Source organism: Amia ocellicauda, chromosome 11, assembly GCF_036373705.1.
Source record: "Amia ocellicauda isolate fAmiCal2 chromosome 11, fAmiCal2.hap1, whole genome shotgun sequence".
NCBI lineage: Eukaryota > Metazoa > Chordata > Actinopteri > Amiiformes > Amiidae > Amia > Amia ocellicauda.
In genome coordinates this window covers 34,259,251-34,283,356 of record NC_089860.1, presented here as the reverse complement: position 1 = coordinate 34,283,356, position 24,106 = coordinate 34,259,251, and the positions used below count along the sequence as shown (strand labels likewise).

Sequence of the window (24,106 nt, the reverse complement as noted above, 5' to 3'; positions counted from 1 at the left end):
TATTAGTCATTAACGCTTTCATAAACTGGTATTGCGGCGATGGGGACTAAAACCTGACACTGTGTCTCAATCACTCAGCTGATCCACCTTTACATAGGTACTGATTTTTGCTCTGTTGAAGTGCCAGGTTTTTGCAGAGTCCTGTCCGAGTTGTCTTATTTATTTATTACCAGAGAAGTAACCGCACACATTGCTGCTCCTGCTCAGTGCCTTCACAACTTAAGCGAGGCAAAGTGAATACTGAGAATTCAGAATTACACACACTCGAGCAGTCATCTCTGGTTAGATAACGCTTTGCCTGTGAACCAGCACATGCGCCCCCACCTCTACCGGACAATTTCAGATATAAAAATAACTCGCCAGTAAAGCAGATTCTGCTCTGAAGGCAGGTCCCATGTTCAGTCAGAGCCCAGTCCCATTATAGGGTTAATATGGAAGTATATATGTTAAATAAATCCGTATTCTAAATGATGGTCTACAGGAAGCAAAACAATGAATCTATAGTGCGTTTCTAAACCATTTCTACATTTAAACTTGTGCCCATCACTTCAGAGGCCACAGAAAACTGATCCTTCCACGAAACAGGACATTACCGCATTGTGACCTCAGAGGCAAATCTGTTCAGACTTTACCATCACAGAATTGGTCCACATAATTAGACAGGTTGCATCCGTCACACTCTCACACCTCACTGATTCCTACAAATATCCCTCGGGTATTTTTAGGAATCCAACAGGCCAGGAAAATTCCAACTCTTCCTTGCCTCTGCCTCCAGACACCACTGAATGGGATTTTAGACTAGAAGGATGTATCCCAGCCTGACAGTAGATCACTCTCCCACTAAGTAAGAGGCCAGGTGGGGTTTGCGAGGGAGTCTATCCTCAGACAATGTATGGTTATCAGCCTCTACGGTGAAACACAGCCAGTGTGTTAAGCGAGAGCCAGGATTGCAGAGACGGCATGAACTTGAACACAGTCAGACTCAGAGGCAACAATTGGTCAATGATTTTACTCAAGACAAGAAGATTAACCCAGGTAACTAGCCCTGCATTTTTCATTTTAGCATTGTTTCTTCCTAGCCACTTTGCAAGTTTACATACAGTGAGAGTACATATACAATTTGCATATATTACAATTAGAAATCAAGATAACTGACATTTCATTACAAAAAATGCCCCCCCATAAAAAGACTAATCCATTATTACATTAATTCAAAATAAAACTCCATGGTTGCAACATGGATGTATTATATACATGCATATTGCTTATTACTTTATTTTGCATAGATCTCCAATAACAAAAATTATACATAAAAGGCACTAATATATTCAGGCAAGGCATCAATAGCAAATAAAGTAGTGGGCTTTATGGTTTTATTAGTGAACTACTTTTGATTTTGCCTACAAAACACCTACAAAAAAAACTAATTATACCGTTCTGCAGACACCGTCCATAATGGTGGACTACATTAAAGCAGGCATCCAGAATCAAGGAAGGCACTTGTTTTTATATATAAACTGATAAAATAAAACACAAAAACAAAACCACATTGTAAGGTTGCATTTCAAACTGCAGTTACGTTGGAGGGAGGCAAAGAGGCAGCCAATCCTAGTCCTTGAGAACGGCAGGACGTTTAGGAACTCTTTCCATCTGATCTTCATTGGAGAGCCATCCAGACGCTCTACCTTTAATCTACGCCTAGTCAGAGATGGTGCGTTTCCAGTCCCTTCCCCCACAGAAAGGCTGCACACATAGGTAAAATGCATCACTGAAAATGACACGTGGACAAGTCAAGCTGATCCAAGTGTTTTAAGTGAAAAGCTTGCAAGAGACCAGAAGCATCTCGGCCACCAACGCCCTGGCATCACAGAAGACCGAATTCTCGATCTACTCATTGTGATCGAAACAGGAATCCACCCTCCGTTTAGATCTACACAGAATTAAACCCTCTGAATAAAGGTTGTTCTAGGTGCAAATGTGGAATAACCTATCTATTCAGGCTTTCTTTCTTGCTTAATCTTGCAGCACAGTTGATCTCAAGGGCTGGACTGGGACATGCCTAATTAAAAGGGAAAAAAAAACAGCTATTGGAAATGGATGTGCAGTATGGTTTGGGTTCGGTAAGGAACAGCGTTCTGAACACAGACTAACGCATCCTGAGCATTACAGACAGACAGCATTTAACTGGAAAAAAGATAACTGAAAAGGGACTTGACTTTCAATTCAACTTAAAGCATTTTTTCCCCCCCAGAACCCCATTGCTTGAATGCTTCCATGATGTCATATCCCTCATTTAAAATAGTTCAGTCTGGTTACAGGCATTGCATTTACCACACCATGATATAAACTGCAAAGGATGGCATGGCACTATAAAAATCAACCTTGGACTATAGAGAAATGCACTTTTCTCTAGAAGTCAAACCATAAAGCCCATTGCAACATAGATGGATGCATATATATATGATTACTATGAAAAAAATATTACAGTAAAAAATAGATGTAAAGAGATATACTTTGGTTAAATAGTACAGGGTTTTCTGTCACATTTGGTCTTGTTGCTTTTTGGGAAGCGAGGAGGTCAGGGTGTGAGTTGCTGGCAGACGCACGATTTTGCTGTGGTACCTGCGGCATTGAACTGACAGAAGATTTATAAAAAGAAAAAAACAGAATTGGCAACAGTAGAGCTATACCAGAAATTAACCTTTGTGCTTTTAATTCTCTAACCATTTTCATCACACTGAACAGCTCTGAAATAAGTAGCAAATTAGAAAGAGGAAGACAGATTAAAGAAGCAGAAGCCAAGAGCTCAGAATAGAGTTTTGAATATCGGATAACAAAAAGATCTTGGCACGTCCAGATTACTGTTCAAATACTCCAGCCCAGGGGGAGTCAGCTGATGAGAAATTAATTTAATTTAAAATTAATTATGAGATTTTCTCCTTAACTAGTGAATGCTCTATAAATACTTTATCCTCCACCACTTTAACAGAGCACTTGGCACCAAGCAAGTGAAGAGGTTGTTTTTCAGTTTACTTGATCAGTTTATTATTTATTTATTTGTCTGGAATCTGGCCAATGGAAGAAGCATTGGACCTTTAGGTGCATCTGCGTGGGGGACATCCAGCAATCATAAGTGGGGGTAGTGGAGAGGTAGTGGGCCTCCCTCATATTAAAAACACTTACTAGAATGGATAGAAACTAGAAAAATGTCAATTTGCCGTCAGAAACGCCATTTACAATATGCAGGCATTTCCTAGTTTCTGACACCAACTACACTCATGCAAAGCTTTCTGCTGCCAACGATCCCCAAACCCCGAGCTTCCCAGGCACTGAGCACTGACACCCAAGTCTAAGGCACAATTTACACAAATAATACAAGTGCAATTTCACACTATGGCAAAAACCAATCCCCCATCCCTTTAAAACACTACATCTACTGCTCCTCTGTAGTTGTCGTTTTGCTTCAAACCATCCCTTTGCACAGGGATGTCACGAATTAAACTAAATTTTAAATGGATATAAAATAGAAAACTAATTCATTTTAATGATTCAAGAGCCACACAATATAAATCAATATTGGTCGTAACGGGAAAAACTAACAATGGTCATTTTGATACTACTGCATGATGGAAAAACACAAGAAAAACATCTGCACACTGATCATCAGGGTAAGGCAATTGGTCTCTCAGAGAATGTCCCCTCCTGTTGGTCAGACATACATGACAGTCCCGAGGGCTATTCATTTTACTTCACAGACTGGAGAATGAATCCTTGATACGAGTCTTATATACAATGGCCTCGGATAGACAGAAGAGAGTCGACAGACGCACAACGCTACAGCTACACAATCCCCACAGGATGCGAACGCCATCAGCGCGGTTCCTGTTCTAGGCAGCTGTTTAGATGCAAGAAGAAGGCCATGAACAACCAATGAATATTTCATGGAACAACTATCTGAAACAGGATCCTGCCAGAGGGAGGCTGTCAGCACACAGAGCAGAGCCGGTCCTGAGAGCCGGAGGAGAACAAGGCTGGTGCATTTCATATTCCTTCACACGGAGGCTGGTGAATAATGAATATGGAGGGGAGGGAAGGCCGGCACAAACACTGAATTCTCCAGTTGGACAACTCGCCACCGCCAGAAAGAATTCATACATACACCTGAACTTAAAATAAATAAATCAAGGCTGATGGAAGTTCTCTTTTGGTTTCTACAAACAGCAACATTGTAGCCAAGTAGCTGAATGCAATGTTCAGTGAGAAATACATATCAGGTATCAGCGCTGTGCTGTAATCGAGCTGATCAGAAAACTATAACAGAAGGAGCAGAAATGATCCATAAACAGCATATTGAATCCACTGTACTGCCAATATCTCTGGTCACTCACAGGCAGAGTGGAAAGAGAGGGAGTGGTCAGATATTATTTACGTACTGCATGCAAAGCACCAAGAGCGACAAGTTATTTTGGATTTAAACAATCCCTGCACAGACCGTTTTTAATCTCAGATCTTGCGCTGAAGCTCTTCCACAGATCTTGACATTGCAAAACACATTTCACATCTACGTGTTGACCCACCGGTTTGAACTAAACCCTCAGTTCTCAGTGGTTTCAGTACAGCAAGCTCACAGTACAGGAACATAAGGTTGCTTGGCCCACAAATCTGAATATCTTGGATTGCCATCTAAAGGGAGGAAGGGATAAGTCAGGAGGCTCGGGTATGAGGAGAACAGGACTGTCACATGATCGTGGTTGTGTACAGTCATAGCATCGCGTCCACAGGCCCATTACGTTTCAATGGCTTCAACTCGACACCCACCACATCTAGCAGTCTGCCGCTAGAGAAATCACTGGAAGGTATACGTTACACAAAGACACACAAAAAAAAAAAAGAGTGTCTTTTCATGTGGCAACACATGATTAAAGATTTTTAACTCCACTGTAAATAGAGCACTATTAATAGCTAAGTGCCATGTCTGTGCAAGCCACTCAAACCCTTTCATATATTTTTATTTATTCGGTTTTTCATAAAGTGGCCCGGTTTCAGGCTTGCATGAGTGCCGATGACGCGAGTCAAGAGAGCGATGGCAGAACTGCAGTTTGAGAGATCTGAGTCACTCGCTGCTTTGTTTGGATCGGTTTTTGACCTATCTCAGAGGTTTTATTTCTAGTTCTTCATGCACTACTGCACCACTGGCAGGGTGATTTCACTTGTTTGTTTTTAAGACACCCGCCACTTTCACGAGACAGACGGGTAAAGACTCCGAACGGCGCTGTAGAGAATGAGTGAACGCGGGTTGGGGTCGAGTTATTCGTCCAAATTTCTGATACAATGACAAAAGCTCTCATCTGGCAAGATCTTTAACCCCGCCTCCGTGACTTATGCCTCCCTCTCCCACCAGCACGCCGGGCCCTCGAGCGAAGGTCTAGTCGTGCCGCTCTACAGCGAAGCCCTGATCTGAGCCTGAAGTCTGGAGTCATGGGGACAGGAGAAGGGGAGGGGAAGAGGGCAAGACCTAAGCATCTGTGCGGCGAGGAAGAGGAGCAGGTTAGTCGGACCACTCTTCTTCATCGAACTCGGACGAGTCGTCCTCCGAGTCGCTGCACTCCACAGCGATGCGGCGCGACAGGATGGCTGCCACGTCGTTGCCCATGTGGTCGCGCTTCTCCTGCTCGCGCTGCTCCTCCACTTTGCGCAGGTTGAAACCTGGACAGACGGGACAGAAAGGCGTCAGAGGCAGGTTGAATGCAGGTTAGAACATCTACGTTGGTTACATAGTCTTCTCTGTTACTTTTCACCCTGGAACAGAGGAGACTACGTGGGGACTTGATCCAAGTCTTCAAAATCATGAAAGGCATCGACCACATCAAACCAGAGGAGCTTTTCCAGATCAGCAGGGACACACGCACCCGGGGACACAAATGGAAATTGGGCTTCAAGGCATTCGAGACAGAAAACAGGAGACACTTCTTCACACAGAGAGGCGTCACAATCTGAACAAACTCCCCAGCGATGTGGCTGAAGAGACAATTTGGGAACATTCAAAGAAAGGAATTGAACCCTTCCTCTTGGTCACACACCCACCTTGTCGGATGGCCTGCAACAGGTCGCTGCGGGCGTCGTTGGCCGGCTCCTCCGCCTGCACCTTGGGTGTGGCGCCCGATGGGGGCGGAGGCGGAGGCGGGCCCGAGCTGGGGGGAGGGGGTCCGGGCGGGGGTGGCGGCGGTGGGGGAGGGGGCGGCCCGCCCGGCGGCTGTGAGGCTGGCATGGAGCCGGTGGCATCCAGGGAGGGAGGAGGTGGCGGGACGGGCGGGGCGGGGAAGCCGCCGGGGCCACTGAGGAGAAGAGGAGGGGACGGGGGGCCGTCGAACCCAGCCGGGGGCGGCGGGATGCCCATGCCAGAGGGCGGGGGAGGTGGGGGGGCGGGCGGAGGGGAGAGGCTGGGTCTGGAGCCAGGGGGGGAGGTTCCCATGGGCGGCGCTGGCGGAGGATGGGTCGGGCTGACCATGCTGATGCGCTTCGGGCCGCCGGTACTCCTCTGGGCATCGCCGTACCTGCGGGGCAGACAGAGAGAGAGTGGGGTCAGAACTGCAGGCAACCAGACCCACCCGACCACACCGGTCCAGAGTCTCGGCACCGGAGCCGCACATCAGTAGGATGAGAAGCGTTTCCTCGGGGGGTCGTCACAGCAGAGGCTCTCCAGGACTCACATGTCAGGGGGCGGCGGCGGCAGCATGTCATCGGGGCTGGGGGACAGGGGCGAGGAAGGGTCGAACGGCCCCGAGTACGATCCGTGGCTCTGGTCCAGGTAGCCTTCGGTTCCCATCCCATCCCCGGAGCTGATGCTCCCGTTCAGCATCTCATTGGAGTTTCTGAAACAAAGCAGGAATGGCAGCACATGAACCTACCATGCTGGGGAAGGACAAACCCTGTATGTGAAGCACACAGTCGCTGTTAAGTGGATCTAATCTCAAACACACAGGCCGTGTTTGGTCTGAGGATGTGGTCTTAAGAGCGACACCAAAGAACTGTTCACCTCACTGAAAGACAAACTGCCCCTGCTGCCCACACCATGATCTTATGGCCTGAGACTCATGAGCAATCTGTCAGGCGATGGTTTCTTTGCAAATAATGGAAACTAATGACAACTCCGGCTGTCGACAAACTTATCACATGACAATCAAGCTACTGCAGTAAACAACTGCATTCTGGGACAATTCTCTATGTGCAGGCATGTGTTTAGCCAAATGAAATGCATTATTTAATGATCTATCAATAGCAAGTATCAGTACAGATCAAAAGGATGTACAAGACACTTTTACTCAATTTGCACCTCTGGTCGGCCGAACAAGCACAGTGTTTTCACACACAGACCTTTTCCAGTTACTCTAATGCTTTCTGCAAACGGAGAGCACATTAAAAAGGCTTAAATATTTCTCATGTGCACACAGACATTTAAACAACATGAGTTCATTAGGTTGTCAATATTTTCTTCTATTTCTGGCTTTAGCTGTCAGTCTCAGTTGTTTCAGGTCTTAAAGAACCAAAAGGATTTGTGAACATTGTTGTGGAATTGGCAGGTTAGCGTTCATAAAATTAAATAAGTGTTCTTGCACATGAACTGTGAAAAATGTAGTAGGTAATTAGCCACAGACGTGAGTTTTTAATTAACCCTGGGAAAACAGCACCAACACGATCAAATATTACATCTTCAAAAGACAGGCTCTACAAACGCCAGCTAGTACAACTGTTTTAAGCGTAACTGTATGTGGCTCACTTCTATATTTGTTCACACTAAAAATACAACCTGCTAAGTGAAAACATCCAGAGAGCTGCATCTGAGCGTTAAATGACTGAGAAACACAGAACAGCAGCGCAAAAAGACAAACGCGAGTATAAATAGAGCGGCGTCTCACCGAGCGCTATATATAGTAGTGCACAGCCCTTCGCTGCAGGTTCACTCACAGCACAGACTGAGACACGTTGAAGTCGAGAGATCACACCAGAGCCTGGATTAATTGGAGACAACACAGGGAGTCACTGTTGCCCTCGGACAGGACGGAGGCAAGATGGATACAACTTAAAAGGATCTCTAAATATTCCCCCTGTTGACACCTCAAAGGATCAGAGATCAAAATGTTCATAACGAATCGGCGATCAACACATTTCAGAGATGAAATTATTTTTTAAAAGACATCTCGGCAGAATTATAAATAATTTCTTTACACAACTGTTGTCGACTGAACCAATTCTATATATCTGTAAATGTGCATTTATGTAATTCAACAAATATAGATTAAAGGCATGAAGCAGTACCATAACAAACTTTTCCAATTAATCCGCAATAATCGAAGACCGCTTCTCACGTGAACAAAATTTGAATAGGGTTTGTGACTCATAAATGATACACCCTAATCCATATCAGACTACACGCTAAGTAAAGGATGTCTCTGATTAGGAAGCATGTAAAATTTGTCAGAATACATCTCTCATTATTTGCGATTGGTCCCGTTTGAAAATGAATGCAGGACATCCTATCTTGCCCTCAATTTTGGAACAGGTTTCCCTTGGCCTTGAGGGTTTGCAGGGTGCTTGCAATGGGGAATTAGCTGGATCAGCTGTTTGGGACCTTTCTGAGAACACGGATGCAGGAGAAACACTTCACTCTCTCTCCGCCAGGGGGCAGCAGTGACGCTCAGATTGGGTGTTCAGCTTGTTACTGATGGAGAGGAGAGGATTATGAGGAAAACAGTCAGTGAACCCCCAGCAGATGTTCAGAATCGCCTGCTGAACGCACGGCTGAAATGCTTCATTGTAATCGAAAGGCTATAAAGGAGCAGAGAGGGTTCTACGAAATGAGGACGTGTCGTCTCTTTACCTAGACTGACGAATCCCTGTTCTTATGCAGTTGTATGAAACTATTAATAAGGAAGTCCTGTCTATTTCTGAATTCCCTATGGATGAATTAGGAGTCCAGGAGCCGACACTGCCAGTCATGTAATAAAGGCACAAGAACTGTCACAAGAACAAGAGGTGGCGTCTCAGAGGGTGACCTTGAAGTGGGTCGGAGGACGACCAACCAAAGCAGACATCACTTGGTGTAGGCCCTGTCAGCGCATATCAGGTTGTGTGCAAACAAAATACATCGTCGATTTCTTTCTACTCTTTTCACAATCAAGATGGAGTAGAATGCATTTGCAGAAACGAGTTCAGCTATTAGTTAAAGCAGACATGAAAATGTAATCTTTAATATCTTCAATAGTATTTGACCAATTTTAACAGATGGACTTTCTGACAGAAAAAACAACACACATTTACCGAATAGTTTAGACAAGAAAATATGTTAGCTGTCTAGTTCATACTGTATTGGTCTGACTTTAACACCACAAATGTGAACATGTCTGAGGAACCGCTGCTGTGGGGTAGAGTTTACGTTTATCCACATGCTTGAAGCATCTGACGTCGTGTTTTACGTCTATATCGAAGAGGGAGAGATCGTCAGTGGCAATGAATACCAGCAGACACACATTCACCAGGAAGCTTACTAATTCAAATGTACAGGATGCACTTTAAACCACGATCAAAAACAGACTGTGGGCCTACAGTGCCTAAACTGTGAGGTGGATGAAGAATGACTGATTACTTTAGAAAACTTCCATTCACTCATTTCAATCCGGAGACAAGTGAACAGTGATTCGCAGGCCGACGCGCCATCGATCTCAGAGGGTGACAACCTCACAGATGTGATCATAGCTGGTACTTACAGAGCGTCGTTCTTGGGCGTCACGAACTCCAGCCCCATCTTCATCCGCTCCCATTCCTCCTTCCGGGTCTTGATCTTGCGGGGGTTCAGGTTGCTGCGGTTGGGGTTCTTGTCTTTCTCTTTCTGCACGGAGACAAACGCACAAGGTCAGCCACATCTTTGTGTGTATAGATTTCTAAGCCTCCAGTGATGCACAAATGCATGAGTAAGTAAAAGGCAACTTAATGAATAGCCAATAATAAAGCAGCACTACGATATGATTTGTTTAAGTATGAATTATTAAAAGGTCATGCCATTATTAGCCCTGAAACGCTGAAAGTCTCTTTCTAAAAGCTTCTGCATTCAGCCTGCTGTGCTTTCAAACCACTATGAAGAGATCCGTCCGTAAGCGGCCGAAGCCAGTGACTCACAAGCGTCACTGTCGGTGTAGAGAGGTTTTTGTTGTTGCTTTAATTATACAGTGTAGAAAGAATGGGAGAAAGTGCTCCTGAGCAAAATACACTCCCGAGTTTCTAGAGGCGTTTTAAAAGTTAAGAGATGGGAAGAACATGGAAAAAGAACTGGCATATTTGTTCCCTTACAGACAGCCATGGAATTTAAAAGGACAGTGATTGCTAGTAGCTTTAAAAGTCTACCTGCTTGTGCCATTTCAGTCTGTACTCTTCAAAACCTCCATGAAACGGCTTCATGAGACTATGACCAATACTGGTCAAATAACTGCTGGGGGAAAAGACACAAACTGGGAGTGTGTCCTCCCATATTTAATCTGTGCAGGGGCCGACAACAAGCCCAGAGCGCTGCCAGGGCTTCCTCGGTCTGAGACGCTCACCCTGTGTTTGCGCTTCTCCTTCATGATGTCCTTGGTGTCCTGGAGCATCTTCTCCTTCCACAGGTCGAAGAAGTACGAGGGGTCAGTGTAGAACTTGAGGGCCTCCTTCCCGTCATCTCTGCACGGCACAGACACACAAACAGGGATGGCGGTTACAGAAAAAATGTTTCCCCAGGTTCTTGGGTCAAGATACTAAGACTTTTAAGTCACTGAGTGCCTAAGGTAGATCAAGTCCTAATTGGCATTTTACTAATAATTGGCACAGGGGGTCTCTGAATACATCAGGATCAGGCCTCTCTTGTTTTAGATGGAGCCTATATGAGCATTGACACTCCACTGTAATGGGAAGTATAAAACAAATACAGTTATCTGAAAGGACTGATTAACTGCACGGACCAGTTCAAAACAAATAAAAGATACAAACTGATGTAATGTGCTTTGCTCAAAATAAGATCCTTAGACATAGGAAGCTCACCCTCTCCCAACTCACGCTCTAGGTCACCCTGGCAGTTTGCATGAAAGTACCAGGGTTTAACTGGATTCGGTCATTTGTGAACTACACAGACCAAACCCGATTCCAGGAGAGCAGTTTTCACTCAAGTGTCATTCATTAACCTTCTCTGCAGGACCTTAGTGCCAGGTTTCCTGTGAGAACACGAGCCCAGAAATCAGCCCTCGGACCGACAATGATTTCTCGCACCTGTACATGCTGAGGTTGTTGAGGGGGGGGGGCGCGAAGCAGAGGCTGTAGGTCTCATGGATGGGCATGGGCAGGGAGCTCCTCTTGAACAGCTGCTGGTCTTGAGTCAGGTTGCTCCTGAACGCCTTCCTGGTGGTGATGGCCTGCAAAGACACTGCAGAGACAGACGGAGAGGGAGGGTGAGCACCTGGGGCCAGCTGTGCCAAACGGATCCCTACCCAGATCCAGGCTCTGATCTCAAGCCCAGCTGTGTGGTGTTGAACTTATCGGCTCTCAAATTCTGAGCCGGATAAGGACTCCACCCTGATTTTAAACAGATGGAGGAAGTTAACCTGTTTGGCGATATCTGAACTAGTCAAAAATATAGACAGATGTGCGTTTAGTGTTTCTTGCACACCACGGTGTTCAGACAGCTGTGGGTGACATCCGTGATGGTGGTTAATAAACTGCGAGTCACGTAACTCATACAGCGCCTGCGTATAGTTTTAGTTTTTCTCGTTGTAATATCTAAACTTTTTAAATGTTAGCAGCCCATTCATAACTGAGGCCTCTTCCTGTCAGGACTGCCAGCTTGTATCTTCTCTACATCCTGACCTGAAGAAAACGCCATCACTCCAAAGAAATGGATGGAATATTTTTTTACTTTCAAACAATGTCAACTTTTTTTTTTTTTTTTTTTTTAAGTAATCAAGAGCTGGAATCAAAACCAGAGGACACTGTAGTTTGAGAGCAGTGTGGTAAAGCAGTGGTTCTCGGCCCTGGTCCTGGGGACCCCAACCTGCCCTGCTGTTTTTTGCACCAATTCAGCTCTCAATTATTTCATTACTAGTAGGGTACTTAATTGAAGACTAATTGAAATAATAATTAGTCCAATCAGAGATCTTGTATGATTTTAAACAGTTGTAGAGTAAGAAAGTATGAAACTGTAGATGGAACTTGAAATCTCCAACTTCTTATAAGCTACACAATAGAAAAGGTCAAATGCAACAAATTAGTTAAATTCAGGGTCCAGTTAAGTCATTCCAGGCCGGATTCCCAGATGTGTTGCCGGCCTCGGAGCTCACCTTCCTCCTCCTTGGGGTCGAGCTGCGTGACTTTGACCTGCAGCTTGTCGATCCTCTCTCCCAGGGTGTTGACGCGCACGGCGAAGACGCTGGCCTGCAGGAACAGCTCCCCAAAGATATCCTCTGCATATTTACCTGTCAACAAGAGGGAACTCGCCTTAATGGTCAGGAGCATTTTTTCCACACACTCACAGGCCGTCGCACCCTGTTGTGATGTCCCCCTGTTGCTCTCAGAGAATTGAGCACAATCATTTAGTGGGAACTGCAGGCCACAGACAGGAGGTGCGTGTGAAATCGTCACCTGTCCCGTGCCGGAGATGGATGTTTGTGGCAGGGAGTGGACAACGTCCGACTAGTGGCCCCAAAACCACACGAGATACAAAGAAAATGACTTCCAATTGTGAATAACTAAATATAAAAACATAAAAACCAGAACGCTGCAGGACGCGGTACTCACTGAGGCTGCCCAGCTGGCGGATGATGTTGGACAGGGTGATGTTGGTGACGCACTCCAGCTCATTCCTGATGGTGTTGGGCAGGGTCTGGCGGCAGAGGTGCCGGGGCTCGATGTTTCTGGTGACCAGCGGCATGGCGGCTCACGGCAAACTCTGCCTCGGTCCTGCACGGGAGGGGTGCAAATGTAGCACAGCTCAGAGGGGTTGGTCGAGCACACAAACCTTGATAAGCTCTCGCCATGTAATGCACGACAAGTCTTTATAACAAAGCAGAAAACAAGGAATCATCGAATAACTGAACAACGGGGATAAAGGTTGTTGTGTATTTGCCTGGGAAAAGATATGATGGCTCCGTAAGCATCTTGTTGGAAGTATTTGGCAAGAACATGCTCTGGAACGGTGTCAACGCCCGAGTGCATTTGTGATCACAACTGATCTCGATTACTAGAAGTAACACTGAAGGCTGTGTGTCGGCTAATGACACAAGCTGAGGATCCAAGTTTAGAGGCTCTGCACATGACAGGAAGTTGGTATTCATTTGTGCACCAACATCATCACTCAGTGCTTTGAACTTTACTTTTGTCTTACTAGACAGGCATCAGAACAGTGCCATGCCTTCACATCAAAGGGTGTGTTTTTCACACCTTCCACAAACTATGCAAGATTAAGTACAAAGCGTAAAGCATACAAGTTTTAATTTTAGAATTTAGCAGTTCTTCTTTTGTCAGCGTAGGGGTTACAGACGAGAGGGCTGTAAATTATTTCTTCTAGCAGCTGCGACGGAACAGCACCTGCACAAATGCAAACTGACAGAGAGAAAGTGAATTCATTCGACTGAAAAATGATTTCTAAGTATAAAAACTATAATGTTATACAATTACAAGAAACCAAAAAAACAGGCAACTTACATAGTCAGATGAAGCAACAAAAGTGGATCAACACTGCGATGTTGTTCAGATGCTCTCACACTCAGTGAAGTCGTGAGCGCACACCGACGCCTACTTTACTGGTAATAGTTAAACAAGGAAGGCAAATTGTGCCCAACAGATTAATAATGAGCCTTGCAGCAATTTGGCAAGAACTGCTGGTGTTCTCAAGCTTCAAAAAGTGACGTATGAGATGCTAATATGATTGCAAATGGCTCTGAACATATTTTATAATGCCCGGAGACTACAGAATGAATTACCGTCTTTCATCTTGCATAGAGAATGTGTTCGTACTTGAGTCAAGTCCACAGACACAGTGCTTTAGATTAGTTCTCCAAACCCATCTTGAGTTTGATTAGGATGTATTTTAAGTTTGTTTTTCTTGTGTGGTTAATATCTGTTCCCCACTGCTGACAGGCTATGAGTTTACTCACTTCTGAAACCACGCCAATCGGTTTACCAGGATCAAGGTTTCGGTTTGGATCTAGTTAAACACATTCTGTTGGAACAATGGACAATATATGAAGGAGTATCAAACCGCACACATAATCAGCACAGTTGTCAGTTCAAATAAACTGCCAGAAGGGCCAAGGTTCGATCACCAGGGACTGAGAGGGAACGCAAGAGGCGAGAGCGCAGTTTGAATAACAGACACAGTTTCCAAGACAACCAGCAGCACTACTGTTCAAAACCGGAACCACACCCCACATCACAGCTTCCTCAATCCCGGCAGCGAGGGAGCAGACAGCCGCGCCTCAGAGCAAACGCTGAGGCTGGGGGGGAGGGAGCTGGGGGAGTTGGAGGTGGACAGACTGAGTTAGTGGACATATCTGGGGCAATGTGATATGGGGAACTCTGGAAATCAAAATGCAAGGGTATATTGTTAAAAGTGTAGAATTGAGCACAAGGGCAGTGATGTTTAGACTGTACAATGCACTAGTTAGAGCTCATCTGGATACTGTGGACAGTTCTGGGCTCCACACTTCAAGAAAGATATCGCTGCTCTAGAGGCAGTTCAGAGGAGAGCAACCAGACTTATTCCAGGTCTGAAGGGAATGTCCTACTGAGAGACTGAGGACCTGAACCTTTTCACCCTGGAACAGAGGAGACTACGTGGGGACTTGATCCAAGTCTTCAAAATCATGAAAGGCATCGACCGCATCAAACCAGAGGAGCTTTTCCAGATCAGCAGGGACACACGCACCCGGGGACACAAATGGAAATTGGGCTTCAAGGCATTCAAGACAGAAAACAGGAGACACTTCTTCACACAGAGAGGCGTCACAATCTGAACAAACTCCCCAGCGATGTGGCTGAAGAGACAATCTGGGAACATTCAAAAACAGACTGGATAGGATCCTTGATCACTTAGTTATTAATGGACACCAAACGAGCACGATGGGGCGAATGGCCTCCTCTTATTTGGACACTTTTTCATGTTCTATGTTCTTATGGTTTGCCTAAGTATTCAGGGCTACATATTGTGTGACTGAAGACTGTAAAAGTATTGGCCAACACTACAATACAGATACTAACCAGTCAACCTTACCTAAGTGGGCCTTTTGCTTCGATTCCTTTCGTCTCTTGCAATAACTGCTGTTGTCCCTATAACACACCACCTGTTATCGAACCCTTGTGACTCTGCGGTCAAGAGACCAAAATCCACATCATGTGTGGGAGACACCACCTGCAAAATGGGATCCAGTGGTTCTTCTATTTTTCTACGCTCTCTCTCTTATCCATCCTTCATCAGTCAAAGCCATCAAACTCTTACGTGAACTCCTGATGTTTCTAATATACCTAAGTACTTGTACTGCCATGAACCATAAGCTTCCATTAGTAGAGAGGTAGTAAATCTATTGTTTTGGTGCATTCCACAGGATAAATAAAGACAGAAAAAAAAATTGAGAACCCTCTCTTATTATACTAATGGAAACCGGACTTGACTACACGACAGCTAAAAAAAAATATTGTAGCAGAAAGAAGGAAGAGGCGAGTGCTGTATATATATATATACAGTGAGGGAAAAAAGTATTTGATCCCCTGCTGATTTTGTACGTTTGCCCACTGACAAAGAAATTATCTGTCTATAATTTTAATGGTAGGTGTATTTTAACAGTGAGAGACAGAATAACAACAAAAAAATCCAGAAAAACGCATTTCAAAAAAGTTATAAATTGATTTGCATGTTAATGAGTGAAATAAGTATTTGACCCCTTCGACTTAGTACTTGGTGGCAAAACCCTTGTTGGCAATCAAAGAGGTCAGACATTTCTTGTAGTTGGCCACCAGGTTTGTACACATCTCAGGAGGGATTTTGTCCCACTCCTCTTTGCAGATCCTCTCCAAGTCATTAAGGTTTCAAGGCTGACGTTTGGCAACTCGAACCTTCAGCTCCCTCCACAGATTTTCTATGGGATTAAGGTCTGGAGACTGGCTAGGCCACTCCAGGACCTTAATGTGCTTCTTCTTGAGCCACGCCTTTGTTGCCTTGGCTGTGTGTCTTGGGTCATTGTCATGCTGGAATACCCATCCACGACCCATTTTCAATGCCCTGGCTGAGGGAAGGAGGTTCTCACCCAAGATTTGACGGTACATGGCCCCGTCCATCGTCCCTTTGATGCGGTGCAGTTGTCCTGTCCCCTTAGTAGAAAAACACCCCCAAAGCATAATGTGTCCACCTCCATGTTTGACGGTGGGGATGGTGTTCTTGGGGTTATTCCTCCTCCTCCAAAAACGGCGACTTGAGTTGATGCCAAAGAGCTCGATTTTGGTCTCATCTGACCACAACACTTTCACCCAGTTCTCCTCTGAATCATTCAGATGTTCATTGGCAAACTTCAGATGGGCCTGTACATGTGCTTTCTTGAGCAGGGGGACCTTGCGGGCGCTGCAGGGTTTCAGTCCTTCACGGCGTAGTGTGTTACCAATTGTTTTCTTGGTGACTATGGTCCCAGCTGCCTTGAGATCATTAACAAGATCCTCCCGTGTAGTTCTGGGCTGATTCCTCACCGTTCTCATGATCATTGAAACTCCACGAGGTGAGATCTTGCATGGAGCCCCAGACCGAGGGAGACTGACAGTTATTTTGTGTTTCTTCCATTTGCGAATAATCGCACCAACTGTTGTCACCTTCTCACCAAGCTGCTTGGCGATGGTCTTGTAGCCCATTCCAGCCTTGTGTAGGTCTACAATCTTGTCCCTGACATCCTTGGACAGCTCTTTGGTCTTGGCCATGGTGGAGAGTTTGGAATCTGATTGATTGATTGCTTCTGTGGACAGGTGTCTTTTATACAGGTAACGAGCTGAGATTAGGAGCACTCCCTTTAAGAGACACCTGGGAGCCAGAAATCTTGCTGATTGATAGGGGATCAAATACATATTTCCCTCATTAACATGCAAATCAATGTATAACTTTTTTGAAATGTGTTTTTCTAGATTCTTTTGTTGTTATTCTGTGTCTCACTGTTAAAATATACCTACCATTAAAATTATAGACTGATCATTTCTTTGTCAGTGGGCAAACGTACAAAATCAGCAGGGGATCAAATACTTTTTTCCCTCACTGTATATATATATATATATATATATGTGTGTGGTAATACAAATGCCCGAGTTATGTTTTCTTCCACAGACGTTTCGCTATGACTGAGCACTGGAGCAGGGAAATGGTTTTATGACTCGTCATCAGTGACTTTGGAGGCCAGCGCTCGTGGACAGTCTCGAATGAGGGCCTTCCTCTTGCCTAACCACCAAATGCAAATGGACCGAAAGCAGATCTTCCAGAAACCTCCTTGATTACCGCAGATGTTTTTTGTTTTTTTATAAACGCACACACACACACCCTCCCCCAGAACGTCAGGTTTCATCCTGCTTTTTTCTTTAAACTACCTTTATCTCAACGGAGCACAAATTCAGCCATTCAACTGTAATCTCAGTCTTTTTCCTCTTTCTTTTCAAATGCAGTAATTCTATTCTACGGTTGCACGAATGTTGATTTTTAAAATTCACAATTGTTTTCACGATGCACAGAAGCCTTCTTGCTGTCCATCCGAATCCTGTAATGCATAAAAGCTCTGCTTGAAAGCCCAGCCGTCAAGGGCTTTTAAAAGTACCAGAAGAACACATTTGCATTTTATTTAAGGGTTTAATTAAACTATGCCATGTATTCGCTTGTCCTCCACCTGTCTTTGATCCTGATTAATATAGCTGATGCTTTGGATAATCAAGGTCAGAGCACGACTGCAAAGCTCTACCTGGTCTTCATCCAAACCCTCTCAGCAGCGCAAACTTACACCCTGGATAATCCTGTTGGTCCAATTTGTTTATTTATTTTTTGCCCTCCATCTGGGTGGGAGGGGGATGAATGGATGGCATTGCTTCAAACAGAGTAAATGCTCAGTCCAGCAGTGGCAAGGAGGGTGGGCATTAAATCTATGGCTTTTGGAACCTGCCAAAAAAATCCATCTGCAAACTCTGCAACAAAGTCTCCCGCTGAAGCCCAGTAACTGACACACAGCCCAGAGGCAGAAGGTCTTGCAGGAGCAGTGGCACAATGAGGCGAATTGGCAGCCGCACATCTGACTGGCCCTCAGGAACATCACAAGCAAAATGGCTCTCCCCCGGCCAAGACAGACTCAAGCGGCTATGTCACAGACGTGTGGCACACCTTCAAGAAGTGCCCTTGTAAGGCAAGATACAGGCTAACGCCAACAACATCAAGACCAGTAACAACCACACTTTCTCCTTGAGCGGCCACCGAATCGAGTCCCAACTAGGCCAGGTCTTGCTCAGTGTGTGTGTGTGGTATACATGCTGGCTGTACCACAATATAATCCTCGATCTGCCCACATCCCCTAACCTAATACTGTACAACAGGACGGCTGTAGAGAAGAATTCGTTTTAAGTTTCAATACTAACTTTTCACATAGGCAGGATAGGTTAAAATATCTTAAAATATTTTGTGTGATTTCAATCTTTTTGTTGTTGTCATTTTATTTTGCAGTGTACGCCATGTTTGCTGTGTTGCCAGTTTCTGTTTGGATTTTTATTCGCAATGCTAACTAGTTTGCACAATTCCTCTGGGAAGAATTCAGGAAGGTTGAATCTGAACATATGAAGTGGGGAACTGAGTGGCCGACCAGCTTGAAAATACGTGACAACTTGATTCCCAGATTAAAAAAATAAATCAGTGGAGTCCAAGAAGTATTTGGCAAGATTTTTAAGCACAGACTGTCAAAACATGTGTGCACATTGATCTTACACAGTCTAAAAAACAAACAAACAAACTTAATTACAAGGCCTGCTATTACAAATCTTACTATACAACAAAGCTCTGCACATTCCTGGTAATCCTAAACCCATCACACATTCATCCAGTGAAGGACCTACCAATAATAACCAGGTGGTAGTTTGTTTTTCTAAAAAAACACACAAATAAATAGTAATAATAATTGTATAATTGTTCTTGGGATGATTGCCAAGCATAAAGACAGTACTGTAACAAATCTCTTAAACCACCTTAAGTATGTATTAAACTTTGCGCACATAAAATATAACCTACATTTTAAATAGTTTATACTGAAATTATATTTATTGGTATTAGCACTAACCTAAAATGAATCTGCCACCAACACACAATTTGAAAAAGGAGCTGTGCATGTGCAACATTTGTAAAAAAAAACTGCTGGACATGTTTGCACTTTATCCGTGTATTTTCCCTGAACCTCTGCTATTGAATTGGATTTCTTTCAAGTTCCAATTTGGCACGCATTCCTGGTCTCGTTCTATTCACTTTGAGATCATATGCACAACCAACAGCTGTAGACGCAAAGGGTTGTTTGCAAAGTACTGTGTTTTGATTAAACGTGTTATTCCCCCGCACCCCCCGACTTTGAATTAAAAGCATTGGTGTGTTTAAGTATCCCATCTCCTTCTGCCCCCTCCCCCATCGAGAGCTCTGTACTGTTCTGCACGGTGAGGTCATTCAGAGTGGTTCAGTGGCACGATTGTCGGGAATTCTCTAACAGGGCAGCAGTTAATAAATACACCCAGATTGAGCACTGAGCTCCTTCGTTGCTCTGCAGAACGGATCGAGCCTCACAGAGCAGGGTGGACAGGTCAGACAAGTGGCCATAACGACTACTACAGTCACACAAAGGAACTACACACAGCATCAAGAGGCCCTCTCCACTGCACAGATGTGAGGTAGCACAAGACTACAAGCACCAAACAATCAAGCTCATTCTCAACTGGAGAATGGGAGGATTATAGAAAGAAATGGGACAATAAATGTTTAGACCAAAACACTGTTGAAATTGAGGGATTACAGGTAGTTAGGGATCACTTTAAATGCTATTCAATTTGGAACACAAGGCTACAAAGGAAAGCTTAAAGGAGAGAAATCCCGGTCTGAAAGGAAAATCATAGGCCTATGCACAGGCAGAAAGAACTCAACCCCCATAGTTAGAGACTGTCACAAAGATTGGACTCAAACACCTGACAATGTGAGAGTTATAGGCCTACTGTTCCCCATTTAGACGTGACAATCCTACAAGAGTTTATGAAACATGAGTCACTGGTCAGTGAGAAAGAGGATTGCGATAAGCTGCGATAAGGATCTCTCTGCAGCCCACTCACATATTTCAACATTTGTTGCATGCTCAAATCCCATCTTCCCCCTCAGTTTTCAAACTACGTATGAACATATGACAGTTACGGGGCTGTGCTGCCAAACCATTGGACTGACACAGAATCCTGGTGATCTTTCAAGAACTCTTAACAGGCAAATACCATCTGGATGAGCACTAGACTAAATGCCCTCCAATTTCTAGACTCTCTTACATTTTGTATGTAATTACTAACACGTCATCTGAATTATTCTTAACTGTACGGCTCAAGGAACCGAAAGTGGAATTGTGGAAATGTAACAACCTCATGGATAAAAATATCCACGAAGAGAAAACATATGGTAGCGTGTATTTGCAGTTGTCAGATCTGCAACACATCAGGGTTCGGTGGCCACTCACAGCAAGGAAGGGGCTGTTGAGAGCGAGTCTGAAGGAATGGTGTGGAACAGCCACGGCTCCCTGTGAAGCTGAGTCAGACCGATTCTGCTCACACTTGTTAGTCAGCTGTTCACCCACAGCTCAGCGCAAACTCAGTTCAGAGCTTCTTCACACAGCAGACTACAGATAACCCCCTCCACCTCGGGGCAGTACATGGAGAAAAACAGGCAGCACGGTTAAATTTCCAGTAAAGAGTTAACAGGGAAACAGTGCAAAACGGTGTGGTGCTCAACAATCATTACAGTGCCGTGCGTGGACATTGTGTGTATTCACCATTGAATTTTAACTCACAAATACGCCTACTGCTTTAGTATACTGGGGTGGGGGGCCATAAAATCAATTTATATATCTGACAATCTCAGGGCTACAATCTGATTAGGTTTCTGACACAATATCTGAAGAATCTATTATTATTCGGCCGATGTCTTTGTCCACGTCAACAAGAATTGTGAGCCAAGGGAGCTAGTTTCCTTTCCCTGTTTTCAAAATAACTTCCACAAGAGAGACTGTTTATTCATCGAGGGACCAAACGGAAAGTCGTCCGTCTGGGGATGTTAAGTATGGTCACTCTTTTTGATTCTAGTCCTTGTTTGTGCCACATAACTGCATCTCTTATTAACTGATCACCATATGTAGACTTGATTACTTTTTCCTATTAAATTATATTATTTTAAGAAAGTATGTTATACTTTCCTGAAGCCACCGATCATATGGCCATTTGATAACAATTAGAATATGAAAACCATGTGGGGAATAAGACCAGCGCACAGGCCACTGGTTCAGAAATGAAACCAGAGACAGGCCAGCTGCTGAGCATTTGTTGATCTTGCAAAGGGATCCACAATATCGGGGCTTTTTCTAAAACTGCAAACTGAAAGGGACAAATATTTAAAATGGCACTCACCAAACGCACAACTGAGGCCGGACAAATGCGTGACATTCTGGGGTGTGGCATGTTTAATTTACTATCTGACCATTTCAATCACAGTGGCAAACTCAAAGACTGCCGGCTGGCTGAGTTTAATATCTCTTATCACTTCACTTTGGTATTGTTGACCCAGTGTGGTTATAGGGAACAGTGCGCCTGCAAGTCCGCTGGCTTTTTGTAACAGCTGGGCTCTTAATGTCTTAAATAATGAATCTTATTGGTTCGATTCTGCGTGAATTAAGGATCTTGTGTTCCCTGACAGCTGGAATTGAGGAGCCTTGGCCTCACCAGACCCTAATCCAAACTGGAAACCAGGATACTGACCACTGAAGAGGCCTGGTCAGCCACCCACATGCTGTACTGTAATTGTGCATTATATTAACTGTGATTACATGAACTACATTTACCCTAAATGAGTCAAATCTGAAAAGTCTTCAGACATAAAGACTGGATTTCATACATAAGATGTAAATGACTGTTAATTAACTCTGAAACCTACAACATAGTACTTATATTAAGAAAAATAAATCTCCTGAAACCCATACAGACGTGTGTAAAAACTAGACTGCAGAATTAATGACACATACTCTCTACTTCAGCAATGGGGCATTTGTTTAGGCCTAACTTTCAATGTCCTTAATTTATGTTACCCATCCTAAAAAAAAAAAATCCGTTATTGTTTGGATTTCCAATTACTGATTAGATTTTTACACATACAAAATGAGAGGAAGGGGAGAAGAGCAAAGATCATCGTGTTATTTGTTAATATTTTTTTCTCAACTCTTTTAATTTGCACTTACAATACAGTAGCTACTTACGAAAGTTGCCCTGAACTAAAAGTGCACTTAAACTCAGTGTAAAGTCACTGTCTTCGCTGGATTACATCACAAATTAAGCATCTGCTTCCTAAATGACAAAAACGGGGTGATTTCTGTTGCAATAAAACACAACAATCACGATCTTTAACTTTGCGGCTCACAATTTTGCAGGAAGTAAAACGAAACCACCCATGATCAAAGCCAGCGGAGCGGCGGACACAATGTTGCAGCACGAAACTGCTCAGACTCAAAGTAACTTTAATTCCGGACACAAACATCATGGACACAACCTACCGTCGAGCAAGCAGGCTGGGCGAGGTGGTCCTCTGCTCTCACAGAAGAGCCGGGCCGGGGCTCATCCTAACTGCACTTTTCGGGAGAGAAAAAAAATGTCTCGTATCCGTGACTGAGTGGCACTGTCACAACCATTAAGCAGAACTACGCCGACGACCCGCCTCCGGGCACTTGTGATTGGCCGGTTTCCTAGATGTGTGACTGTGATTGGCTCCCACGCCCGTCTGTTTCGGTTCATGGGCGGGGCTAACAAGTCGGACGTAAACCGGGCAACTCCACCCGAGCGGGCCGGTATGCGCGGCCGAAACCGTCCGGACCCGAACTGCCGCTTGAGAAAGGGCTTGATTTGAAATGCCACACGGACGCGTAAAGCACTGGAGCTCAGTCGGGCTGCAGCGGTGATGTGGCTGTGATGAGCCCGCTGTAAACAGGACGATCCTGGGGAAGCCAAGCAGGAAACACGGACCTCCTGATTAAAACACTGCGGAGACTCCTAACGCTTTCCATTAGATTTAAGATAAATAATTCAATACCAGTCTGGCCTTCGACTCCCGTGGGACATGCCCCGGGTGTCTCCATTTGGTGTTAGACATTTTATAAAGAAGATGTTCAGGGATCCTGTTTCTTTCTCTCCCGGGACTCCAGCATTCCCGAGAAATTGACACATTCCTGTATCCCGATGGGCTTTGCGGCAGAGGGTTACAGCTATAAAACTGCACATAAGCCCCCATTCCCCCCAAAATGAGTTGAAATGCACTTCATCTTTAAAATAAGCTTTGTTACTTGTGGCCATTTAACATTATTTTGTAACTATTACAGAATGTGTATTAAATAGATCCTTCAAGTGTGTTCTACATGTTCGACTCACCCTATCCATGTTAGTGATTGATAGTGTTCAGGTTTGAAAACGAGGCAGGATAAAGACACCTATCAATGTTGTTAACTGTGTAATTAATACATTCTCATCAGTTTCCATGTAGAGAGAACTACGGTCAAAAGGGACTAAAGGAACTGTGAGAAAAGAAGTTTGTTGACAGTAACTGTGTTCATGTCAAAATGCCCTTCATTTTATTTTGTAATTTGATTCTGAAACTTGATGTAGAATTTGTCAGATAGGCCAGTCTGTGTTAGTCATGCAGATGGCAGAAGTGATCATTTACAGTGAATCATTTCATTTGACGGATAAGCTGGTTAAAACAGAGCAGGTCATAATGGAATAGCATCCTGCATTTAGTGTCAGTTGCTGGGACATTATAGGGAAC

At 44.4% G+C, this 24,106-nt stretch overlaps 1 protein-coding gene across 1 annotated transcript; it reads right to left on the bottom strand.

Annotated features, from left to right (window-relative positions):
- Positions 1–994: 994 nt before the first annotated feature.
- wasf2 (WASP family member 2) lies at positions 995–23,487 on the bottom strand. Its single transcript, XM_066717580.1, has 9 exons — positions 22,845–23,487; positions 12,814–12,975; positions 12,357–12,491; positions 11,293–11,446; positions 10,593–10,710; positions 9,765–9,886; positions 6,711–6,872; positions 6,085–6,554; positions 995–5,706 (listed from the first exon to the last, which is right to left on the bottom strand). Exons 2-9 carry the CDS (start codon positions 12,944–12,946, stop codon positions 5,549–5,551), a joined length of 1,452 nt encoding a protein of 483 aa, XP_066573677.1. The 5' UTR covers positions 12,947–12,975; positions 22,845–23,487; the 3' UTR covers positions 995–5,548.
- Positions 23,488–24,106: the final 619 nt, after the last annotated feature.